The following is an 11,886-nucleotide window of genomic DNA, read 5'->3' on the forward strand; positions in this document are numbered from 1 at the left end:
CACGTGGTTCCCGGCTCCTGGCTGGACCGGGAAGACCATATGGCGCATGCCGGGGAGGAAGGAGATGGGGCGGGGGTAGAGGTGGGGGCGAGGGGAGCTGGAGTCGGAGGAGGGTGGGAGAGGAGCAAGGCTGAAGGGGCGGGCGGTGGGGGAGGGCGGAAGGGAGCGCTCAGCCTGGACGCGTGCGCAGACGCCGGGCGCAAGGACCTGCTAGCCGCTCGGCTCCCCGCCCCGCCTGCGCTCAGCATCACCAACCCCGCTATATAACCTGAGAGCCCGGGCGGCCAGGACACGAGGAATTCGCCCCACGCAGAAGGCACGGCATCCGGAGGCCCCAGGGTTATGAGACCATCACTGCTCAGGACCTACTAACAACTGCAGGTAATTACACTTCTTTCATTTTTGCCTGGGAATAAAAGCAGTAATTGAAACCGGATGTACCTACACATATTCTGAGCGTGTGCGTTTGCGAGCGTGTGTATGTGTATTGAAACAGGCATTCCTCCCCATGATTGCAGGCAAATACGCACACATTTTGACTCGCGTCGCTCAAATACCCACCGCAGGCTTTTTAATTAAAAAAAAAAAAATGTTTTAGTGTTTTGGTTTTGAGGGAGGGAAATTATAGGAGTATCTTTGGATTTTTAAAATAATGCACAGTAACTGTGATTATTTGCTAGTGGTGATTTCAAAGTCATGAAAGCAAATAACTTTCTCACTTCTTCCAGTAAGGAAAAAGAAAAAAGAAAAGCCCTGTTACCAAGATTTGTTTTGTGTGCATGTATTTTATGCACACTGGAAGTGCCAAGTTACTTTTTCAGTGAATAAAAGGGACATTTGATACCCGGAGTATACACACCCCGGAAAATAATCCCGTTGACAGATAATTTAGTTGGGGGGGGGAAGAATGTGGAGAACGAGAGAGGAACCAACTCGGCTACCTGTTACTGCTCCAGAGGCAGCCAAGTCCCCAGCAGCCACTGCAGGAGCCAGAAATTCAGTTGTCTCACTAAAGGCTTTTTATTTTCTTTATTAGAAGCGGCAACTTCTCTATTGCCAATCGCTGACCATTATAATTACTCAATTTTTAAAAGAGAGGTTTGAGGCGAAGTTTGAAAAGCCCCAATAAAGAGCGGGCGGCCCTTTCAATGGGCTGTTTATTAGAGAGGAGCCTTCCGCACCTGATCCCAAGCGCGTGGAAGGGTGCTCTGCGCTGTGCCCCCAGCCCTGGCCATGTAGCTAGCGCTTTTGTACAAGGTGGAAATTCAGCAGAGGGACAGCGGTGGGAGGCGAGAAAAGAAAGGCGAGGGTGGGATGGAAGACCCCTGCCCACTTTTGTTGCCAAATGTTTCGTTGATGGTGAAATAATTTGGTGGAAACTACTTTTTCTCCGCCATGCATTTGCCCTTCAATCTCCGGTTAGTATAATCTTCTTAAAAATCACTGCCACCGTTAGTAAATTACGTAATGGCTCTTCAACTGTAATCGCTAAATACAAGAAGCCAGGGCAGAGAAGGGAACAAACAAAATTGCGATTTTCAAACTCATTTTTTGTGGAGTTGGGACTTTGAACTCATGCAGATAAACGTGAAGTAGTAGGGGGAAAAAAACCCCAAACATGAAGTAGTCGAAATGTATGCTCATTTTCACGCATATTATTCTGCCACATAATCACCATAAACACACTTTCACCAATCACTAGGAAACATACACACAGCAGTGTACATATACACATATTTACTCTCTCCCTCACCTCCAGCCCTGCCCTGTCTCCTATGTGTCAGCGGGGCACACACACGCCATTATAAAACACAGCATTTAACTTTTTCTTAGGGGCATCCATTTTGTAATGAGCTGGAACTTCTCTTCACGTGCATTTCTACAAGGTTAGGGAGTGGGAGCTGAAGGCATAGGTAGTTTTTGAATGTCGCGTTTTTCTCCTTTTCTTTCTGTTCCTCTCTCCCCCCTGTTGAATGTAGGAAACCGAAACATGACCAAATCATACAGCGAGAGCGGGCTGATGGGTGAGCCTCAGCCCCAGGGTCCTCCCAGCTGGACAGACGAATGTCTCAGTTCTCAGGACGAGGAGCACGAGGCAGACAAGAAAGAGGACGACCTCGAAGCCATGAACGCGGAAGAGGACTCACTGAGGAACGGGGGAGAGGAAGAGGACGAAGACGAGGATCTGGAAGAGGAGGAAGAAGAGGAAGAGGAGGATGACGATCAAAAGCCCAAGAGACGGGGCCCCAAAAAGAAGAAGATGACCAAGGCGCGCCTTGAGCGTTTTAAGCTAAGGCGCATGAAGGCCAACGCCCGGGAACGGAATCGCATGCACGGGCTAAACGCGGCTCTGGACAACCTGCGCAAGGTGGTGCCCTGCTATTCCAAGACGCAGAAGCTGTCCAAAATCGAGACGCTGCGCCTGGCCAAGAACTACATCTGGGCTCTGTCGGAGATCCTGCGTTCGGGCAAAAGCCCTGATCTGGTCTCCTTCGTACAGACTCTCTGCAAGGGCTTATCCCAGCCCACCACCAACCTGGTTGCCGGCTGTCTGCAGCTTAATCCTCGGACTTTTCTGCCTGAGCAGAACCAGGACATGCCTCCGCACCTGCCTACCGCCAGCGCTTCCTTCCCTGTGCACCCCTACTCTTATCAGTCGCCAGGGCTGCCCAGTCCGCCCTACGGTACCATGGACAGCTCCCACGTCTTCCACGTTAAGCCGCCGCCGCACGCCTACAGCGCTGCGCTAGAGCCCTTCTTTGAAAGCCCCCTGACTGATTGCACCAGCCCTTCCTTTGACGGACCCCTCAGCCCGCCGCTCAGTATCAATGGCAACTTCTCTTTCAAACACGAACCATCCGCCGAGTTTGAGAAAAATTATGCCTTTACCATGCACTATCCTGCAGCGACCTTGGCAGGGGCCCAAACCCACGGATCAATCTTCTCGGGCGCCGCTGCCCCTCGCTGCGAGATCCCTATAGACAATATCATGTCCTTCGATAGCCATTCACATCATGAGCGAGTCATGAGTGCCCAGCTCAATGCCATCTTTCACGATTAGAGGCACTTCAGTTTCACCATCCCCGGGAAACGTACCCACTGTGCTTACAGTGACTGTGGTGTTTACAAAAGGCAGCCCTTTGGGTACTATTGCTGCAAAGTGCAAATACTCCAAGCTTCAAGTGATATATGTATTTATTGTCGTTACTGCCTTTGGAAGAAACAGGGGATCAAAGTTCCTGTTCACCTTATGTATTATTTTCTATAGCTCGTCTATTTTAAAAAAGTAATACGGTTAAAAAAAAAAAATGCACCACAAATTTGGTGTAGCTGTATTCAGATCATATTAATTATCTGATCGGGATAACAAAATCACAAGCAATAATTAGGATCTATGCAATTTTTAAACTAGTAATGGGCCAATTAAAATATATATAAATATATATTTTTCAACCAGCATTTTACTACTTGTTACCTTTCCCATGCTGAATTATTTTGTTGTGATTTTGTACAGAATTTTTAATGACTTTTTATAATGTGGATTTCCTATTTTAAAACCATGCAGCTTCATCAATTTTTATACATATCAGAAAAGTAGAATTATATCTAATTTATACAAAATAATTTAACTAATTTAAACCAGCAGAAAAGTGCTTAGAAAGTTATTGTGTTGCCTTAGCACTTCTTTCCTCTCTAATTGTAAAAAAAAAAAAAAAAAAAAAATTGCACAATTTGAGCAATTCATTTCACTTTAAAGTCTTTCCTTCTCCTTAAAACGAAAACCAGATCCATAACTCTTAAGAGGATAAAAAAAAAAAAGAGATGTAGTCCCTATCAAAACATATCAATTCAACACATTACTTGCACAAGCTTGTATATACATATTATAAACAAATGCCAACATACCCTTCTTTAAATCAAAAGCTGCTTGACTATCACATACAATTTGCACTGTTTCTTTTTAGTCTTTTACTCCTTTGCATTCCATGATTTTACAGAGAATCTGAAGCTATTGATGTTTCCAGAAAATATAAATGCATGATTTATACATAGTCACACAAATGGTGGTTTGTCATATATTCATGTAATAATAAATCTGAGCCTAAATCTAATCAGGTTGTTAATGTTGGGATTTATACCTATTGTAGTCAATTAGTACAGTAGCTTAAATAAATGCAAACCATTTAATTCATAATTAGAACAATAGCTGTTGCATGTAAAATGCAGTTCAGAATGAGTGCTGTTTGAGATGTGATCCTGGTACCACTGGAATCGATCTGTACTGTAATCTTGTTTGTAATCCTGTATATTATGGTGTAATGCACAATTTAGAAAACACTCATCCAGTTGCAATAAAATAGTATTGAAAATCCAACCAATTGTTGCATTTCTTCTTAAAGTGATTTTTAAATATAAATAATTCCTAAGCAGAATAGTTGCTTTATTTGCTGAATTAAAAAAATACTAAATGTATTTGTAGAATAAAATAAAAGACAAAAGTTTACTTTAGCATACTCTCTAGTCTGTTTATCTTGGTTAAGGAGTCACCAGCTCCTTGTAGATAATGAAAGAACCTAACTCATATTTTATTACATGGAATATGAGGCCAGGGGGTGGGGTGGGGAGACAAATGGTTGTTTTGTTTTCCTTTGTTTTAAGTGTCTTCACTTTCAGCTTTCTGTTCTTTTAAATGATTATATTATGTTTTTCCCATTTTTTTTAAAAAGGAGTAATTAATTATTAACAAACAGACACAAACAAGTGCCCTAGCTTAGTTTGTCTATACATTTGAAAATATATAAGAAAACCTTACCATTTTCTTAGTGCTTTGTTATTTGTACATTTTCTTGAACTGAATTGCAAATCAGTACTATCACAAAGTACCATTGCACTTTGCAAGCCAATATTATACAATAGTACTATATCATGTAGTACTGGTTTGCAAACCAGTACTATCCCCAAAGACAGTTATGTACCTTTAGGAAATGCCAGGGGGAAATGACTTAATTAATTTAAAGAATCCAAGAAGTGGCATTTTGTAATTATCTTATGAACATCTTGTGATGATCTCAATAATTCTTTCCAGAAGAAAATGTAGTGAGTTATTTGTACTCAGGAACATACTATTTGTAGTATATTTTAAGAGGATACAGTTGTGTCCCTTCCCTTTTTGGAACGCTAAATAGAACTCTGTGGAAAAACTTACAGATGACTCTGTCTATTGTTAAGTCCACCAAAAAAAAAAAAAAAAGAAGTTTGGCATTTCTCTTCCTCTGGATGTATTGACTGACAGGAATGCTTCCTAGGGAATAACATTTTGGCACTTGTGCCCTGGCTCTACCATGGTGCTCTGATTACTGTCATTAGTAACTCCATTGTTCCTCCTCTGATTCGGATGCCACATTGGATGGCTACCTCTCTTCCCAAGCTTGTTCCTTTAATCTCCTTCTCATTGGTGATTTAGGGGTTCCAGAAAGCTGACCTCATTTAGCAAACTGCTCCAGAAAAATGTGAGTAATCTAATGGACAGGAACAATTAGCCATACTAATAACATTGCCAATGAGGCTATGTCAAGCTGTGACAGTAGCAGTAAGGAATATTTCAACATTCAAAGATGTTTGAGTTCAATTTAAAATATATCATTTTAGCATGTTTTCCATCAGCCTTCATCAGATGACAGAAATACTTTTAAGTTAGTCTCAACTTTATCCAAAATGCAGTAATCTCATTCCAAGTGAATCAGGGTTGTTATTTTGAAATCAAGCTGTTGCTTCTAGGATTGCTCTCACTGTTCTTACTTTAAGAGATGTACTACTGATAGGCTATCTGAACAGTGTCAGCCTTCCAGCCTAGGGAACCATGAAGTGAACATTCAGATCTATGTGATCTCTTCAGCCACTTAATTTCACCTATAATTAATATTATAAATCTTCATGCAAACTAAAAACTGTTGCTGTAGCAAACAGAAGAAATAATAAGAGAATGCATTTTAAGGATTCCAGCTTTTAGTTTCTTTTTTTTTTTTTTTTTTTTTTTTAAGGATTCCAGCTTTTAAAACACCAAGCAAGGAAATCTATATTGTGGATTTTTTGTTGTTGTTGTTTGGTAAGGTAGAAATGCAGACTCTAAGTTTTTTGTTTTTTGTTTTTCCCTTTCATTTTGCCTATGTAACTTCATTCTAAAACATAAGGATTCTTTCAGTCAGTCAAGGAGTAACTCACATGCCACCATCTTTTATTCAACGGCAGGCACAGCTGTTCCTTCTGCAGGGGAGGTTTTAATTTATGAAAATGATATTGTTTATGCATGAATGAACTGAATGCACTCTGCATCACACACAGCACTTCCATCTGATCAGAGAAATACCACAGAACCAGTGCCAATGTCAGAAACATATTCTACGAATTTACTCACTTAAATGTTTAATGAATATTTGGAAGGCATTTTCAAACCACAAGAAACCTTTTCAATTATCTTTTTCTTTTCTTTTTGAATTGCCACCAATATTTAAAAGAGACTCAGTTTTTATAATTGGCTAATGCCTATATCTAGCTAATAGGGAAAAAAATGTTTTACTAAGTCAAAACCAACCAAAAAGAAGAAACACTGGCAGCTTTGGCTTCATTGGAAAAAAATATTTTCTTAGTGTTGTTGTATATTGCTTGTTATGAGTAACATTTAGGGTTCTATGTGTTCTTTCATCTTGGACAATTACTATTCCTATCAAATACAAAGCTTAGATCTACTTATCTAATGTGAAAATGCTCTAAAGAGTTATTTCCAGAAAAAAACTGGTATTTAAAATCAGCAGTCAGTTTCATAGTGGGAGATGAAATTTGGCTAAATATTTTAACCAGTGCATAATTCCTTTTGAATAGAACACTGCATAACTTAGATTTCATTTACATCACCAACTGCATTCATACAGTATGATCTATCTACTTTTAATCCTGAAAAATACAATTAAATGCAAATTAAAATGAAGAATTATAATATCTTAAGAATGTTCTGATAGTTTTAGGTTTATAATATGGTACAGTAAAATAACGTTTGCAACAAATTATAAGTGTTCTAATGTATTAATCTTAAAAAACTCCCTATGTTTTTACATTTGAAAGTCTATAATTCTTACAAAATTAATGCATTTCTGAAAGAAGCTAGCAATTACTAAAATGATATATGGATCATTAGCTAGCAGTTTGAAGCAAGTTGTTTTAGTTCTATAATTAAACAAGAGATTTAAAGTGAAAATATCTGTTCAACAATTAATAAAACTAGGCTTCAAATGTAGACTGATTTCGTCCTAATGAGAATTGTAAAACAGTAAAGCTGTTCTTAAACTACGCTGAAGCCTCCTCTCTTCCCTTTTCCTCTCCCTCCACCACCACTTATTTCCTAAAAACTATCTAAATAAAATCTTTAACTCCAGGGTATGATAAAGAATAAAAGAGCCAATGCAACATCTTGTGGAACACCAGGGCTGAGAACTCTTGTTGCTACCATTGCACAGAGGCATTCTGGTGTCAGATACATGGTGATTTGTATGGTGGCATAATCACTGGCTCTTGGCCAGGCATTATGTTTCAGAGGATACTATTGTCAAGGACCATTCAACTAGAAATCTGCACTGTATGCACTCAAAAGTTGAGATCATCTGTCTTCCCATGTCAGGAAGAGGTTTGTGCTGGCAGTTGACTCATAGACTCTTCACACACACTAACACTTGGTTCAATGACTCTGATGGAATTAGCTGGGTAACCAAACTAGTGGCATTGACAAGGCCACAGCCCCTGGGGACTTCTGTTTAAATTGCGAAACTTAAAATATCTTAAAATGCAGAGTATTATGTAAATGCTGGACTAAATCCTCGGATACATTAAATGTGGATTTGGCCATCTAAACATTACTGTGCTATTTGCCCAGCTGATATAGAGGTAAGTGGATAGTGACAATAATCATTTTTATAGATCCCCAGGTATAGAGCAATCCAAAGGGATAGATTGTAAAATAACATCTAGAGATCAGAGAATAAGTTTAATCTCACATCTATGAGGAAACTTGGTAACTTACTTTGCTGTTAACAAGATTAAAAGCTAACCCTGCTTTAGGCTTTGATGCCTTAAAGACACACCTCCAGGAAGGTGGCCTCACATGCTTACTAGGTCAGTGCTAAGTGCTAAGTGCTCTCTGTTCATTACACATTTCATAACCAAGCAGCCCTGTGCCTTATTTTACAAATGAAGGACCTGCAGGAAGCTGGGATACCTGGATACTTATATGACTGGTTTCCTTTCTTCATTCAGGTTCTGGTTCAAATGCCACTTCCTCAGATCCTCATCTAAAGTAGCAACCACTTTCAACCTCACCAAAATCAAAATTATATTGCCCCCTCCCTTTTCCAGAGCATTTATCTGATGTTATCTTGCTTACTTATTTATTTCATTTATTTTTAAATCATCTATCTCCCACTGTAGAATGTGGGCTTCATAAGAACAGAAACCTTGTTTCTTATTTGTTGTTTCTCTGGTACTTAGAAGATCTAGAAGATCCTCAATAAATATTAACATTCCAAGAAGACCAAACCACACTAATCTAATGCTAAAGCTATGTTATAAATCAAGCCAGTTTAGAATGGGAGAGGACCACAAATGATTCTCAGCCCAGTGAAAGTTATAAGCATTAATTCTAGAAAAAGAGAACAATTGACTAGTTTCTTTTTTTAAAAAAGATTTTATTTATTTATTTATTTATTTATTTATTTATTTATTTATTTATTTATTTATCAGAGAGAGAGCGAGGCAGGCAGAGGGAGAAGCAGGCTCCCCACTGAGCAAGGAGCCCAATGCCAGACTCCATCCCAGGACCCTGGGATCATGACCTGAGCCAAAGGCAGCCGCTTAATGACTGAGCCATCCAGGCAACCCTTGACACTAGTTTCATATAACATGACACCAAACACCTCTTCCCCACTCCTTTTGAGGATAAAAATCATGAGTTATCAGTTCTTTCTTTTTATTTAATATCAACTTGTTACATATGATTTGGAACTGTAATAAAAGAGGAACTAAAATATTACAATTATAGGCTCTTTCCAGACCCTGCCCTTTTTTTTTTTTACATTCCTTAAGAACTTGAATGCATGCTACTTTTTTTCCCTTTCTGTTCACCATTCTTTCAGCAACTGTTCTTGTTCTATTGTTAGTGTTATATAAAATTGTCCCAAACTTCCTTATCATCATTGAAGAATTTAGATTATAGCATACCAGAATCTAACCCATAAGGACTATGCATGTAGGCCATCAATGAGTTTGAGAATTTGAGTAGCATTCAACAAATTAAAAAGTAAAATAGGTCACCCATAGATAGATGATAGCTCAGATGCAGAAATCCACAATATAAAAGAGAGTACTGTATCATCACAATAGTTGTTAGTTACATTCATCTTCCTCCAAGGTATCAGTTAGAATAGAAAAGTGGTAAGTTTGTGGGTAATGTGATCTTCCTTGTCAATACAACACAATGAAAGAAGAACATAGAGTGATTGTTGTCAGCAACACTAGGTATGCATTTTAGCACTACACCTAAGTTATTAGGAAAGGTGCTTAGGGACCAGAAACATCGAAGGATCAGTATTCTTGGGAGGTGGTTTAATTTAAAATCACTGAAAACCAAAAGATAACTAATGTTCTTTATAGTCATGATATTTATGCACAGTATGTGCTATTGGTTGAGATAAATGCTGATGAATTATCTAACCTATAATTTCTACTTCAAAATGTTCACTGTGTAAACTTAGCACATCAATAATATTTCTTTAGTGTTCTCTCTGAATGATGTCAGTTAGAAGATCATCCCCACTTTGGGTGACGCCAATGAAAGGGTATTACAATGCTTAAGAGACTGTTAATTCCTTACCACTGGTGTCACTAACAAGTGTACTGCTTGTCTACTCATAGCAGGACATTAAAATTTGTAATCTGTGGTAGGTTGCAGGTATGTGACCAAATACCGTTCACATCCAAGACTGGAGAGGATAACATAGCATTCTAAAAAAGGAGAGTTGGGCTAACTTCACTTGTCCTTGTTAGATACTGAATAAGCTTTATTCCAGCTGGTGATTAAATACACAGTAAACAATAGTAACAAATGCATGCAAATTATAACTGGAATCTAAGTAGGGCTCTTTACCAAAATATTTCTTTACTAAAAGAATTTCTTAGTTAATAGAGGCAAGGCTGCTTATTTGGATACCTTTAAATTCCAACATGAGATTTTTGGTTATAGAAACTGTATTTTCATGTTTCCTTGGCTTTGACTAGTACATTAAAAATATTAAATAATGGGATCTTTTGCTTCCCGAGGTTTCATTTTTGCCTAATTAACTAAAAATTCATTTATCTTACTTAAAATACATTGTATATATATATTGTACTGGGTTGAATAGTGCTCTCCCCCAATTCCCAAAAATTCATGTTCAGCCAGAACCTCAGAGTGTGATCTTATTTGGAAACAGTATCCAAATAACACATCCTAATATGTAAGATGTAAATTAAGATGAGGTCATATTGGATTAGAATGGTCATTAAAGAAGAGGACTGATGTCTTTATTAGGAGAGACAGAACATGAAGACAGAGCACACAGGGAGAATAGAGATACAGGCAGAGATTGGACTGACATGTCTATACACCAAGATCTGCAAGAATTGCCAGCAATCACCAGAAGCTAGAAAAGTGGCATGAAACAGAGCTTCCCTCTGAGTCCCCAGGAAGGAACCAACTCTGCAGATGCTTTAATTTTGGACTTCTGGTCTCTACAACTGTGAGCAATACATTTCTGTTATTTTAAAGCCACGCAGTTTGTGCTAACCTGGTATAGCAGTCCTAGGAAGCTAATACATATGCTAAAGTCTACAATAAATTAGTATGCTAGATATGCATAAATACAGGAGAGTTCATTTGAATTCTTAGGAAAATATTATCATGAAGCTTTAGTGATACAATATATAACTACCAGCTTATTTCAGTTAATACCAGGTTTTATATTTGAACAAGCTGACAAATAATAGATATTTTATAAGCATCTGAATTATGTTAAAGTTTTATTGGTTTTTATTCATGTGAATTATTAAAGTGACATCTAGATTTAGTGAAGTGTGAGTGGGCCTGCCTAATAACCTAATTTTGTTTAAAAATCTTATCCTAGAATTTATAAAGGCATGAAATATAAACTGCCATTTATTCTTCATATGAAAAATGCCATGCTTATTCTATATGCGGGGGTAGCATGTATACTAATAGACCTCTGAAAAAAGAAATATAGCATTTTCCTTGGTTCACAAACACTCATTTAACACATAATTATATGACATGGAACACTACATAAGTTTTTTTTTAATTATATAGTCCAAATGATTTTAAGTGCCACGACCTCTAAAAGTTCTACCTACCTATCCTAGGTTATTTAGGGCCTTGAGCCAGTACTCCCCTTATAAGCTTAGAACCCAAGGCTAAAGCTCCAACCTTAGTTGTATAGGGCTATCCATCTCATTATTGGACTCTTTTGATTGCTCAAAATACTGGTTACTGATTATTACATCTTCTGAAGTTATTTAATTAATCAGAAGTTTTAGTTTTTATAGATCTGGGATGCTACCTTGTTTTTAATCTTTTTCTATTCTTTTTGTATTTGTTTAGCAGAATATTAAAAGTGTTATTTGGCTTCTTTTAGCGTCTTATAAGAGAGTGATGAGCAAGCATAATTTAGAGGAACTACAGAAGGCCCAGGACAGACACTCTGGCTAAAAAAATATATATATATTCTAAAAGCAAGAAGTCAAAGATGAAATGTAGGCTGCTACCAGTTAAACAAACCTTTGGGTCAAGCC

General features: G+C 38.1%; 1 protein-coding gene across 1 annotated transcript; it reads left to right on the forward strand.

Annotated features, from left to right (window-relative positions):
* Nucleotides 1-242: 242 nt before the first annotated feature.
* Nucleotides 243-4,425, forward strand: NEUROD1 (neuronal differentiation 1). The gene is made up of 2 exons (XM_006740928.3): nucleotides 243-381; nucleotides 1,980-4,425. Exon 2 carries the CDS (start codon nucleotides 1,991-1,993, stop codon nucleotides 3,059-3,061), a length of 1,071 nt encoding a protein of 356 aa, XP_006740991.1. The 5' UTR covers nucleotides 243-381; nucleotides 1,980-1,990; the 3' UTR covers nucleotides 3,062-4,425.
* The last annotated feature ends 7,461 nt before the right edge of the window (nucleotides 4,426-11,886 follow it).

Source organism: Leptonychotes weddellii, chromosome 3 (genome assembly GCF_054177405.1).
Source record: "Leptonychotes weddellii isolate Sample4059 chromosome 3, ASM5417740v2, whole genome shotgun sequence".
NCBI classification, from domain to species: domain Eukaryota; kingdom Metazoa; phylum Chordata; class Mammalia; order Carnivora; family Phocidae; genus Leptonychotes; species Leptonychotes weddellii.

Coding starts and splice junctions, on each gene's coding strand:
- NEUROD1 (XM_006740928.3), top strand. CDS start 1,991: ATGACCAAATCATACAGCGAGAGCGGGCTGATGGGTGAGCCTCAGCCC.